This window comes from Macrobrachium nipponense, chromosome 33 (assembly GCF_015104395.2).
Source record: "Macrobrachium nipponense isolate FS-2020 chromosome 33, ASM1510439v2, whole genome shotgun sequence".
Classification (NCBI taxonomy): Eukaryota; Metazoa; Arthropoda; class Malacostraca; order Decapoda; family Palaemonidae; genus Macrobrachium; species Macrobrachium nipponense.
This window is the reverse complement of record NC_087219.1, coordinates 55,679,732-55,694,519: the sequence shown is the minus strand read 5'-3', so window position 1 is coordinate 55,694,519 and position 14,788 is coordinate 55,679,732. Positions and strand designations below refer to the sequence as shown.

At 44.9% G+C, this 14,788-nt stretch overlaps 1 protein-coding gene across 3 annotated transcripts in view; it reads right to left on the bottom strand.

Moving 5' to 3' along the window:
• Positions 1 to 14,788, bottom strand: part of LOC135203214 (nucleolar protein 11-like) — a 151,333-nt gene that overhangs the window by 62,470 nt on the left and 74,075 nt on the right. For all 3 annotated transcript variants that reach the window (XM_064232968.1, XM_064232967.1, XM_064232969.1), the window contains exon 4: positions 2,704 to 2,830. In XM_064232968.1, coding sequence (XP_064089038.1) covers positions 2,704 to 2,830 — 127 coding nt within the window. The remainder of the gene's footprint in view (positions 1 to 2,703; positions 2,831 to 14,788) is intronic.

Here is a 14,788-nt window from a genome sequence, read left to right as displayed (position 1 = left end):
GAAGAGATGTCCATGCCCTTCAGGCACAGAACCAACACCAAGGCAGCCCTGTAGCCCCTGACAGCCGAGACAGAAAGACCTTTCTCATTTACTGAGAATGATTAGAAAATCTGCTATCCACTAAACATAAGCTCCGAGTGGAGAGAAATCCTGTCAACGATACCAATCACATTAGACAGCACACTTGCCCTGGTAAACTGCTGATCAAGATCTCCTGAGACAGCTGGATATCTGGCCTGCTGCTTTGCAAGAAAAGCCCCTCGCTCACAGGACATACTTGACAGTCTCCAGCCATAAAGCGAAGGGGCCCTACCGACTGGTGAAACCTTTTAACATGAGGCTGGCAGAGGAGGATGTGCCATGGGGGAATTTCTCTCTGAACCGCTGACAGAAAAGACAGGTCTAGGAACTACTCTGCCTGTGGCCATAGAGGCGCCACCAAGGTCATCCTGAGATTCATGAAACTCATTACTCTGCTCAAGACCTGACAAATCAGACAGAACGAAGGGAAGGTGTACACCTAAAGATTGTTGCAAGGATGCTGTAGAGCGTCCTCCACCAGAGCAAGAGGATCTGGGACCACCAAGAAATAGGCCTCCAGCTACCTGTTGCAGCAAGTGGTGAAGAGGCCTGACATGGGTCTTCCCCAAAGGTGAAACAGCCGGTCAGCTACATCCTGATATAAAGACCACTCCATACCTAGGACTTGACTCCGACGACTTAGCTTGTCAGCTACCACATTCCTCCGGCCTGGAAGGTACTTGGCCATGAGCTCCAACAAGTTGTCGATCGCCCACTGGTGCATCTTGACTTTCAACAAGTGAAGCTGGCGAGAGAAAGGCTGGCCTTTCCATCACGCAGAGGCAAAGCAGCCCTACGTGCTAGGCTGAGAGACTTGTCGACGGACCCAAACCACCTCACATCCGCAACCTTCAACAGCCTTACGACCGTCATTACAAATGCATTTAATGGGAGGCAGAACAGGAGGAGAAGCAACAGTCTCTGGGAGAGGGGAACTCCTAGAAGGTGCAGGGTCAGAGACTTCAACCTCTTAATCGGAGCCTTATTATCACTGTGGCAAACTCAAATCAGCTTGAAGACCCTGAGGAGAGTGAAGGCCATCACAAACTGGAACACGTCCACATATGTGCAGGGGGAGGCACATCCGTGCTGGGAAGATGGCGAAACGCCCCTCTCACTCTCAGAAGATGAAGCAACAAAGCCCTGAATCCTTTGCCTTACCTGGGGAGGAGGGGGAGGAGAAGGAGAAGGCAATGGAGAAGGGGAAGGAGCTCTCCGCCTATGACACTTCTTGCTAAAAATTCTGGCCTCTCAACCACCGCTTGAAGGAACGTCTCCGATGGGTCTGCAGCCAGCTGCGATGACATCATAGACAAAGCTGGAAATGAAGTCAAACAACAGTTAGTGAAAAAAACACCACAGACAGAGAGGATGCTGGGAGTGACATCACAGCATTCAGAATGGCTGCTCGAGTCAATGGCCTCACTGGTGGCGAGATAACCTGCAACCGAGGAAGCATCATAGTTATCAATGACATCTCACTAGGTGGCAGGACACAGGAGCCAAAGTAGTGGAGACCCAGAAGAAGGGAGACTACTGGGGGACCAGAGGAGGATGGCGAGCAGACATGAAAAACAATAGGCCATCCAAGGAGGGGGAACCCCATAGGCCTAGGGAGGCCCAAACAGCCACCAGCTTGCTGAATCCGTATTTGAAAGAAAGGAAGAAGATGAAGTCAGCTCCTCTCTCCCAGGAGGGAGATTATCTCCCACGAGAGAGGGCAACGTTATACACAAAATCATCCTGTGCAACTCCCCATACTTCCAAAGATGAATACATGGAAGAAAAGGAAGACATCAAAAGCACAAGAGTGAAAAATGCTGGAAGAAGGGAGCGCCAAATTGTCCACTCAAGGAGGCAAGAAACCTTCCCAAGAAGAAGTAGATACCCTATGGTGCTCCCTCTTCTTGTAAAAAGCCTTCCATTGTGACACAAACCAGAAAAGGCATTCTGGGCAAGGGGTAGTGATAGTACAAAAATCTGAACGACACCTACTGCAAGTGGTATAGGGGTAAGTAATGGAAGACACCAAAAACCTCGAACATGGAAATCCTGAAACATCTGGACACATGCGTTGACGGGGCCTAGAACTTTTGGCAGATCCATGATAAAAGGCAAGCAAGCACACACATACACTGAAAGCATAGCACAAATAAATCACAGGCTAACAAAGAAATCAGCTTGAGAAGAAGAGCACAAGAACAAGCGACCACTCTCCAAGGCGGTCAAAGAAAGACTGACACAGCACGAGGCTCCATGCCCAGTGGGTGACCAGCTTCCATCTCACATATGCATGAGTTGCCAGATGCCACCGATTCCTTGCTTTACAATCTTTTATTGTTTTTTAACCGGTTTCCAGCTGGCGCTGGAAGATTATCTTGTTGTTAAGACCAAAGCTTTGTTCCGCATTTGAGCAACTATCATTATACCACATATATATCAGTTACTTCACAGGCCTATAATCTTAAGGTTATCTGGTAATGAAAAATCAAGGAAGAACATCAGCATCACTCTAACCATATGGAACAATAACATATCTTTCATACAGAGACCCTCTTGATGGTACATAACTATGATAAAATAACAAGTTTTACACTGCAGTTACCATTAGTTAATACTTACAAAGAGTGTAGAGTTTAGCTGAAAGCATACAAATTGCAGTAAGATTTTCATCTTTAACCACCATGTTACAGCAGACTGGAGAAGATCCATCACCCAAGTGGAGTTTCCACACTTTCAAATGGCTTTCCTAATTGGGAAAAAGTAAAAATTAATAAACTTCTTAGTGATTACAAAAATTAAATGTTGTTGATAAAACTCCAATTCCAGCTTTCTATAAGCTGTTAACACACCTTATGCAAATACCAGTTTACTATTAATCAATACCTATTCACATAAAGGACCCATATGAATACGTACTGATAAGCTGAATAATTCTTAGTATATAATGGCTGACCTAAATATACTGAATATATGCAAAGTCTCTCAAATAAACAGATTCTTTGGGAGATTGACTGCCTATTAAAGAATATATCTGTTAAATGAGGGAATTTATAGTTTTAACCTTAGCTAGCCTTTGTTGGTACCAAACTCTCCTAATTGAGCTTTAAATATTGATTGAGAATGAAAATATATAATGGGAAGTATTTCTTTAAAAAGAAGACAAAAAAGCTAACAAATAAAATGAGATTGAGAAACACACAAAAACACACAAAAATATGTTAAGATACAAAATATGTGTACAATGTAATTACACTGATGCAATGAACAAAGTTGTTCTATTCTGTAAGTGTATACTAACACAGTTAAACAAACATTATTCACAACTCAAATCGATCCATGTCATAAATTCCAAGCTCTCACAAAGGACACCTGAGAGAAATATAGAGTATTATGGATATATTCTAATATTTCCCACTAGTAACAGCTACTAAGTAGCTCCTGGTTTGCCTGCCATGCAATGATAAATAGCACCTAGTTCTTGCCATCTCATCTGCATCGGTTCAGACAGGCATATTATCTTACTGAGGTTGCCTAATGGCAGATGATGTTAATGATGTTAACCCTTTAACGCAGAAGGGGTATAATAAAAATCGTATGCCGGGGGGTCTCTGAGTGAGCGCTGAAGCGGAAAAAATGATATTGTTATGATACAATAAAGTTTCATACATACTTACCTGGCAGATATATACATAGCTATCGACTCCGTCGTCCCCGACAGAAATTCGAATTTCGCGGCACACGCTACAGGTAGGTCAGGTGATCTACCTGCCTGCCGCTGGGTGGCAGGACTAGGAACTATCCCCGTTTTCTAATCAGATTCTCTCTTCCACCTGTCTCCTGCGGGGAGGCTGGGTGGGTCTTTAATTGTATATATCTGCCAGGTAAGTATGTATGAAACTTTATTGTATCATAACAATATCATTTTCATACATTCAACTTACCTGTCAGATATATACATAGCTGATTGACACCCTTTGGTGGAGGGCAAGAGACAGCTAATTACTGACTAGACAGGTAAACAACATATGTTGTAGGTATTTATAGACCTTAGTTCCTCTGTGTTTCTAGACGAAGGATTGACTTCCTAGCTATTGCATAGGAGTCTGCTTCATCTCAAGAGCCTTAGCGAGATAGTGATCTGTGGCCAAGAGTTCTTGTGGATCTGTCGATGGGGTCTCTTCCACTTACTCGACAGAACCTAACTGGCGTTTGTCAATGGGAGCACATCCGCTTATATGACAACACGCACTTATTTAAGGAGCGCAACACCGATCCCGATCACCTGTTCCTAACATGAGGGTTCGCGCTAAATTGAAAGAGAGTTATCCCCAACCTCCTTTCAAACCTCCAATAAAAAATCATTGAGTTAAAATAAATTCAACTCATTATTAAAGGATCAGTGTCGGCTCCTTATCCCAGCAACGTATCCGCTGATACGTATAAACCAAGAGAGAAGAATCTCTCGTAGGTTAACTTGAAGTCCTTCGTGTAATGAGCAGTCAACACATAGTTGCATCTCTTATATGTTAAAGCTAATATGTCTTCCTGACATATTGTTACGAAAAGAACAAGAATTTGCAAAAGCTCGCACTTCATGAGCTTTTTAAATTCTCAGCTGTTTGAAGGTATCATCAATTCACTTATGAAGTGCTTTAGAGATCACCATTGTTTCAAAGAAGACTAGGACTTTCTTTGAACTGGATCTCATCTGGATGAAGCCTAACGCCTGGCTTGCGCCTGGCTGGCGCGAGGAGTATCCTGTTTAGAATACTCCTGGCGCCTGACAGTCGTAAAACTCTTCGAATACTCCTGCCGTCTGGAAGGCGCATCTCGCTCCAAATACTCCTGGCGCCTGTTAGGAGTATTAAGCTCAGAATACTCCTGGCGCCTGGCAGGAGTATCGCGCTTCGAATATCTCCTGGCGCCTGGCAGGAGTATCGCGCTTCGAATACTCCTGGCGCTTGGCAGGAGTATCGCGCTTCGAATACTCCTGGCACCGGCAGGAGTTATCGCGCATTCGAATACTCCTGGCGCCTGTTAGGAGTATTAAGCTCAGAATACTCCTGGCGCCTGGCAGGAGTATCGCGCTCCGAATACTCCTGGCGCCTGGGAGGAGTATCGCGATCGGAATACTCCTCGTCTTTCTGAATACTCCTGGCGCCTGGCAGGAGTATCGCCTCTCCGAATACTCTGGCGCCTGGGAGGAGTATCGTGCTCGGAATACTCCTGGCGCCTGGCAGAAGTATCGCTTTCCTAGGAGGAGCATCGTGATCGGAATACTCCTGGCGCCTGGTAGGAGTATCACGTTCCGAATACTCCTGGCGCCTGGGAGGAGTATCGTGCTCATCGGAATACTCCTGGTGCTTGGCAGGAGTATCGCGTTCCGAATACTCCTGGCGCCTGTTAGGAGTATTAAGCTCAGAATACTCCTGGCGCTTGGTAGGCACATCGCGCTTCGAATACTCCTGGCGCCTGGTAGGAGTAAAAAGTCTAGAATACTCCTGGCTCCTGGGAGGAGTATCGAGGTCAGAGTACTCAAGGCGCCTGGCAGGTAGTATCTCTTCCCGAATACTCCTGACCTATGGAAGGCGCATCTAGTTCCGAATACTCCTGTGGCTTGGTAGGAGTATCGCTCATGGAATGGCCTTTCGCAATGGCAAGTAATTATTGCGCTTAGCGGGTCGCTATACTCCTATCAGGAGTTCTCTCTTCTCCAGTTGGCTCTTGTTGCTTGGATGAAGATCTTGGCCTAGAACGATCTACAGTAAAGTCAGGCTCTTTGCGCCTACTTGGCGCCTGGCTCCTAGTTGGCGCCAGACGCTTGGCAGGAGTTACTTCCTTTCCCACGTCTCGCCTGCCTAACGCATCGCTCCCCCCAGAGATGGCCGCTTGTGCGACAACTCCCCTGTAGGGTTCGTCGCGCCCGACAGGAGATCGGTATTTGGATCTCTTAATCAGAAGTCTGTCATCCTTTTTACGAGTAGGATCCTTAGAAAGTACTCCTACCAAAGACGCTAATTGCTCCTGCACATTCATCACAATTTAGTCCGCTCCATCCAGTAGACAATAGGAAATCTCAAAAGTCCAAGAGACAAGTCTTCCTCCGAGGAGGATCATTATTGCATACTTCCGTTGCTAACGAGTTCTCCTCCTCATGTTGATGAGTTTTCTCGTTGCAGAAGCTTCCCTATCCTTGCCCGAAGGAAGGGAAGGAGCTTGGAATTTAAAGAGATTCTGAGCTGAAATTGGTTGATTTCTAGCTCTTGAATGTATCTCTCTGAACCTTTTGGGAAGTAGTTTGAGCCCTTCTCGCGTTCCAAAGACTCTGTCAGTAAACGTTTAAACCTTTTCTTCTTCTGTAGATGACAATGTCACTACATTACCCGGACAACGAAACCTCTATCTAAAAGCGTTGATCCAGGAATAAAAGGCTTTAGTTCTCTTGCCAAACATACTATGCTGGCCAGAACCCATTGCCGAGTCGTCATAGAATTTGATTCCAGATTCTAAAGCCCAAAATTTCACTTGTCCTTTTGATCGTTTAGGACCAAGAGAAACATTTGATTAGGAGCAGTTCCATCTTGTCGGAACACGGAATCTGAGGCCCAAATTAGGATCCCATTCTAAGTATAAGCTCTCTTACTCTTATCGTATAGAGGTATTGTATAAGATCCCGAAGATCTTAATTCTCTACTATCTCTAATATTCTTTGTCTAGACAGAATATATCTTTTCACTGTGTTCATTGATAGCATAAATTACCAAGGTGATTCTTCCCTCTGAAAGGGAAGAAAACCATTATGTGGTTCACAGAGGTATCGGAAGAGGACAGTTTCCCCTTTCTATCTAGCACGATCTGCAGCAACTCTATGTCTTTAACATATTTAAAGGAATTATCAAGCTTCCCTTGAAAAATCCTCTCATTCATATTTACTTCTGGTCAGTCTGCACGCAGACAGACTCAGAGTGAATAGGTTTTTCAGGTCCAATATTTATAATAGATTCCGATCAAATCTCTTAGAAAAACCTTCCGACACATGCTGAAAGAAGAACGTGACTTCTGTGAATCCAACCTTTTATTGCCAAAATGATGCATTCATCTTCTTCCTTAGACGCCCATTTATTTTAATATGTGTTAAGAATATATACAACTAGGGGAAAAAAAAAAGACTAAAGTTTATTCCCCTATTTAATTTAAAGATGGCGTATCTTGCTACCTCTCTTGTTTCGAGGAAAAGGAAGCAATCTATAAGAAGGTCGTTCATCCTCTGCCTTGCCGAAGATATCTGTGAATATTTTCCGCAGGGTCTGACAACTCTTTCCAATGAATGTTAAATCGTGCTCTGCCGAATTAAAATTCTTTATAATCCTATCACATTGTGGTAAACAGCATTCATCTAGGAAACTCTTGTAAGGATAGTAGGAACGCTGTAATTAACCACGGTGTGTGCATAAGGCTTAAGCGTATCGTTATCTTAAGGTGAATTTCCTACTACATTCTTTCCTCGCCGAGGCAGAGAGATATCCTTAGCAAAACGAATACGATGTTATTCATGTTTGCCTAAAAAAATCCCCTCAATTCGTGGTTAAGTCCCTGATTGTATGGGGAATATACGGTGAAGCATTCGATCCTTTAGGAGAGAAAGATGTAACCAACCGTTCACGACCGAGAACCGGATGGTACTAGATTGGCTCACAATTACAGCCGTGTCGTTCACTGCCTGGCTGCATTCATTCTGAGTTGCCAGTTACTCCCTTCAATGAATGGATATAATAAAATTATTCTCGAGTCTAAGAAAGCTCTCAATAATGCAAATTTTAGGCAAACAACCTTTGTTAAATACCGAGGCTGAATAGGTATTGTCGTAACAAACCTTTTAAGCGAAGTCTTTACTAGGAAAATCCTGTAAGGATATAGACAATTCCGTAGCGAACCAGAAAGGCAACTATGGTATGCGTATTATGACTTGTCATTCAGTAGTCATATACAGCAAGCCTTCTACGACACTCTTTCCTTTCCGACATGCAGAGAAAGAATAGAAATCTTACTCTCTTCGTTCATTTCGTCAATAATCCCGAATGAGTATTAGTCGAAAGATATTGCAAATGACAACCGAGGATCGAAGAGAATCTCTCCAGCTTATATTATCTTGGAGATAAGTCCGTATTTTACGCCTTTCTTATCTGGAAGAGCCTCTAATCAATGAATGAGAGCTCGTACGAATCTTGTTCAACTTCCAAACGATTGCCCCTCTTTCTGTAAATGGTTGGTTGCAATCTATTTTAGAAGGAGGATGATTTTAATATCCTCTTACTAATACTGAACTAATTCTCACAATTCTGCTCTATCTTCCATTCCTCAATTTGGGGCAAGATTGAGCAACCGAAGGAGAGCGCTTCCTTTCGAAAGGTGAAGGGCTATTCGCAGTACCGACTCTAACCTGACAAGGGCTACGGCAGCCTGTGCTACATCTTGAGTCCCTGCCTGGAAAAAAAAACCGAACTTGCTCTTGCCTTTATTGCATTAAGACGATCCTGACAAGGGCAACGGCCGCCTGCGCGACAACTCCCGTCCCTATCAGGAGAAGCCTCGAATGTCTTTCACCCTTCGCCTGGAAGACTCTCGGCGGTTGTCAGGCTCTTCTTGTAGGAGAAAGTGTCTGGCGCTAAGCAGGAGTATCTTGCCTAGAATACTCCTGGCGCCTGGTAGGAGTATCACGTTCCGAATACTCCTGGCGCCTGGGAGGAGTATCGTGCTCGTCGAATACTCCTGGTGCTTGGCAGGAGTATCGCGTTTCGAATACTCCTGGCGCCTGGGAGGAGTATCGTGATCAGAATACTCCTGGATCCTAGAAGACGTATCGCCCTTGGAAAGTTTTCTTGTTGGAAAGTTCCGAGCATCTGAAAGGCGATCCTCGCCTGGAAAGTTCTGTACGTCTGGAAGGTTATTCGAATCTGGAATCTTCCGCCTTCTGGAAGATCCTGTGTGCGGAAGGTTCCGATCTCTTGTATATTTGTTCTTGCTTAGAATTCGACAATACTTCCATTTTCGACATAGCCCTCCCTTTCTTCTGAATGAGAAGGACTTCCATTTCCGATAAAGATCCTGGTTCATAGTCTTTCAGGCGCTTTGCGCCCATATTCAGCCCTTCAGGTGCTTTGTGCCTCGTTTCAGGCGCTTTGCGCCTTGTTTCAGACGCTTTAGGCGCATTGAGCCTCGTTACCGGAGCTTCATGCCCAAGGAGCTAGAAGCTTAAAAGTTATATATATGTGTACTCACTAAACGAGATCCATATAATTCATTCGATCAACAAATATTCTTTAATATCTAATTCGTTCTTCTCAGAATAGATATATTTTCATATACTTCTCCTTTCTCCGTCTCTTCTGAGGTTCCGATAGCCAGACGAGATTATCTTGCATCTTCATTTAATCTACGCCGTTGAATGTTTTACTCCTTATTCGTCAAGACGATAATAAAAAGGGGAACACATTGAATTAGGATGCCTTTCCAATGGCTATCCCTGGCAGTCTGGGACGTTCTACAGAACCTGCCGAGGGGACGCCTGAACGGTGGGGGTTCTCCATAACCTCCGTACGGCTTTCGACATTCCTTCTCCTCCGGGCCAGGGAGCTTGGAAGAGGTCTAGGCCTGGGAGCGAGACAGAGCCGATCAGACGCACCCTCTATTGCAATGGGGAACACTATAATCACTTCTTACCTTATAATAGCTCGTATCTTGAGCCACATTCCTTTATCTTCAAATTGCAAATGAATTTGTAGTTTCTGTGAAGTAAGAAGGTGATGAGGAAACAACACTACTAGTACTGTTAATATTCTAACTGCTTGTCAGAACGAGGGCTATTAAAGCTTCTACAGAAAGCATATCTAGTTCTATGTTTTCTGACTTCCTCAAATAGGAAGTTTACCTTATTTTCCTCAATCAAATTCTAACATTTATTACACTTTATCAATGAATAAATATTTATATTTCCCTTTCTTGCAAACTATGTAATTGTCTACCGAAAACTTCGGTAGTTACACATACTCTATTCTTCGAAAACTTCGAAGTTAATTCATTAAAAGTTATTAACAAGTTATCAAAAAGTTATTAAAAACGTATGCCAAACCACCGATCCAGTACTTCCCTGTAAAAGTCGGCCCAGAAGATCGATGGCGATGAAACACGAAAATCAAATCAGGAGGGAAAGCACACATATGTTTACCTTCCAGCGACAGAGAGAATCTGATTAGAAAACGGGGATAGTTCCTAGTCCTGCCACCAGCGGGCAGGCAGGTAGATCACCTGACCTACCTGTAGCGTGTGCCGCGAAATTCGAATTTCTGTCGGGGACGACGGAGTCGATAGCTATGTATATATCTGACAGGTAAGTTGAATGTATGAAAATATGTTTTTCAAAAAATCACAGCGCACTTAGTTTTCAAGATTGAGAGTTTATTTTTGGCTCCTTTTTTTGTCATTGCCTGAAGTTTAGTATGCAACCATCAGAAATGAAAAAAAATATCATTATCATATATAAATAATGCGATATATGATAGCGCGAAAAATGATATTGTTAAACTACAATAAAGTTTTGTACATACTTACCTGGCAGATATATACGATTAATGGCCCACCCAGCCTCCCCTCAGGAGACAGGTGGAAGAGAAAAATCTGACAAGCTTACGGGAGTGGTTCGTACATCCGCCACCCAGCGGCGGGTAAGGTAGACCACCTGACCTACCTGTCGCGTGTGCCGCGAGATTTGAAATTCTGTCGGAACGTCGGAGACTATAGCTAAGTATATATCTGCCAGGTAAGTATGTACAAAACTTTATTGTAGTTTAACAATATCATTTTTGTACATGAACTTCCCTGACAGATATATACTTAGCTGATTGGCACCCTTGGTGGAGGGTAAGAGACAGCTCAATAATACAGGTAAGACGGGAAACAACTAATGTTGTAGGATATAAAAACCTTGGTTCTCACCTTTTCAGGATGAAGACTTCATAGATACTATCTCTGAGTCTGCATTGCCTGGAGAGCTACAGCTAGGACGTGACCTGATGCTGAAAGACTCTCGGATCTACCACTGGGATATGTGATCCCCTATTGTGGTAGAATCCAAGTCGGATGCTGTTAGAGGGACCTTGTCCGCTTACCTAACAGATCCTTACCACTACCTCTGCAAGGAGCCAAAACCCACCAGACCACCTAACCAAAATACAAAGGGTTAATATTACGACAAAAAGAGGTGCCTCCTGCAACCTCTTTCAGACAACCAAAAAACAACAATATAAAATATAGGGTAACATATAAAAAATTTACACAGGATAAGTTTCAGCTCCCTGCCCCAGCACCGAATCCGCCACGATACGAAAGGACCCAAGGCCCCGAAGCATTTATCATATGTGATTTTTACATCACGTAGGTAGTGGTTTGCGAAAACCGATTGGCATCTCCAAAAAGTCGCCTCCATCAAGTTCCGCACAGACATATTTTTTCTGAATGCAAGCGAAGTTGCGATGGCTCTCACCTCGTGAGCTTTCACTTTCAGTAGTCCTAAAATGATCTTCCTTACAGGCAACATGTGCCTCTGTAATAAGGCTTCTCAGAAAAAAGGAAAGAGCATTCTTCGACATGGGCCGAGTGGGGTCCTTACGGAGCACCAAAGCACATCTTGATTAGCCTTAAGTTGTTCCTTCCTCTTAAGGAAATACTTCATAATTCTCATAGGGCAAAGAGTTCTTTCAGGCTCTTCCCCTACTAGAAAAGATAAACTACGAACTTCAAGCTCCTGGCCAAGGGCGTGATGGTTTTCATTCTTGCCAGGAAAACTTGGAAGAAATGAAACACACCATAGAATCTTCCTTAAACCATACATTGCCCTCAATTAGCTTGGAGCTCAACTCACTCTCTTAGCTGTAGCTAGGGCCAAAAGGAAGATAGCCTTCTTCGTCAAATCCTTGAAAGAGGCTAAGCCAGGAGGTTCGAATCTAGACGATCCAAGGAATTTGTAGGACTAGGAAACGTCTAGATTCCAGTTCGGTACTACATGAGGACGCTTAATGGTTTCAAATGATCTAATAAGATCATGCAGGTCCTTATCATCGGATATATTTAAGCCTCTATGCCGAAATACCGCCGCCAACATACTGCGGTATCCCTTAATAGTTGACACAACCAGATGACATTCTTCTTTGAGAAAATAAGGAAATCCGCAATTTGGGTCACAGAGGTACTGGAAGAGGAAATGTTCTTCCTCTTGCACCAACGTCTGAAGACATCCCACTTTGACTGGTATACACGCAAGGTGGAAGGTCTCCTCGCTCTTGCGATTGCTTTAGCAGCTGTTGCTGAAAAGCCTTTCGCTCTGACCAAACTTGGACCAGTCTGAAACCAGTCAGACTGAGAGCGAGGAGATTTTTGTGGGGGTACCTGTCGAAGTGGGGTTGTCTGAGTAGATCGCTCCTTAGCGGGAGCGATCTTGGAAGTCCACCAACCATTCAGTACCTCTGTGAAACCATTCTTGGGCCGGCCAAAGGGTAAGAGCGATTTAAGGTCATTCTCGTTGAATCGGACTCTACGAACTTCTTGATGGTTAGCCCCAGGATCTTGAAAGGGGGGAAACGCGTAGACGTCGAGTCCGTTCCAGTCCTAGAAGAGAGCATCTATTAGACTACTGCCTCTGGATCCGATATCGGAGAGCAGTAAGGATCCAGCCTCTTGTTCTTTGACGTGGCAAAGAGGTCTATGTGTGGCCTGCCCCATAACTTCCACAGGCTCTGGCATACATCCAGATTGAAGGGTCCACTCTGTGGGAAGGACCTGATCTTTCCTGCTGAGGAGATCTGCTCTTACATTCCTTTCTCCCTGCACGAACCTGGTGAGAAGCTTGATTCCTCTTTCTTCTGCCCAACAGAAGAAGGTCTCTTGCTGTCCTCGTACAGGGAGAAGGAATGCGTCCCCCCCTGTTTCCTGATGTATGCCGCAGAGCTGTGTGTTGTCCGCGTTGACCTGCACTACCGATCTTCTGACTTTGGGCTCGAAAGCCTTCAGAGCCAACCACACAGCCATCAACTCTCTGTTGATGTGCCAGGCTACCTGGTCCCCCCACCCAGGTACCTGACACTTCGCGGTGGTTCCCAGAGTTGCACCCCACCCCATGTCCGACGCGTCGGAGAACAACACCAGGTTGGGGGTGGGGTCTGTGATTGAAGAGACAGTCCCTTCGCAAAGAGGTTGGGATCTGTCCACCATAAGAGATGTTTTCTTGATGTCCTGGGATAACGACAGGGAGAACATCAAATCCTGAGAACGACGACTCCAATTCCGATGAAGAAAGAATTGGAGTGGTCTCAGGTGCAACCTTCCTAGGGGAAACGAATTGCTCCAGAGAGGAGAGCGTCCCCAGCAGACTCATCCACTCCCTCACTGTGCATACTTCTTTCCCTAAGAAGGTTGTTACTCTCTCGAATCCTCGGGCTATCCTTTCCTGCGAGGGAAAAGCCCGAAAAGAAACTCAGAGAGTTCATCTGTATCCCGAGATACACACACCTCTTGCTCGGGAATTAGTGATGACTTCTCGAAATTGACGAGAAGTCCCAAAGCCTTCGTCAATTCTAAAGTTACTTGTAAGTCCTTCAAACAACGATCTTCTGAATTGTGGCCCTTATTTAGCCAATCGTCGAGGTACATGGATATCCTCACCACTTTTCAAATGAAGCCATTGAGCCACATTCCTCAAAATCCCCGTGAACACTTGAGGGGGGGCCGTCGAGAGGCCGAAACACAGAGCCCTGAACTGAAAAATTTTCCCCCCATCATGATGAATCTGAGAAACTTCCTCGAGGAAGGATGGATCGGTACGTTGGAAGTAAGCGTCCTGTAAATCCCAAGGAAACCATCCAGTCCCCTGGACGAAGTGCTGCCAGCACTGATGAAGGCGTTTCCATCGTGAACTTAATTCTTCTTCTACGAAGAAGTTCAGGGCGCTTACATCCAACACCGGTCTCCATCCCCCCTGAGGACTTCGGAACTAGGAAAAGGCGGTTGTAGAAGCCCGATGAATGATGGTCTGTCACTAGTTCGATAGCCCCCTTCTCCAGCATCTGATCTACTGCTAGATGGAGAGCTTGATTCATGATGAGGTCTCTGTACCTGGCCGTCAGTTCCTTGGGATGGTCGTCAAGGGAGGTCTTTCGACGAAAGGGATGAGGTAACCTCTCCTCAAAATAGAAAGGGTCCAAGGATGCCGCCCTTTTTGGGCCCAGACTTCTCTTTGCAAACTCTAAGAGTCTGGCGCCCACCGTTGATTGAATGGACTTGCAAGTTATTTGGGGGCTTTAACAGACTTGGCGAAAGTCTTACCCCTTCTTTGAAGGTCTACGACCTCTAAACGTAGAGGTTCTTGATGAAGATGCCCCTCGAAAGGGTTCTCGAACACTTGCCTTTTCCTTCTTAGCCTTGGTAGGGAAGGAAGGGCGAGGTTTTCTTCTTGCCGACTGTGCCAAAAAGGTCCTGGGTGGCTGGCGTTTAGTCCGAAAGTGACCTCGAAATGTCCCCTGCACTCGATGTTTCGGGAACAACTGAGTAGACAGAGGAGCAAACAGCAAAGAAGACCTCTGAGCATGAGAGACCGACTTCGTTAAGAAGGAACAATAAACCGACCTCTTCTTCACGATCCCGGCCCCATAAAGGG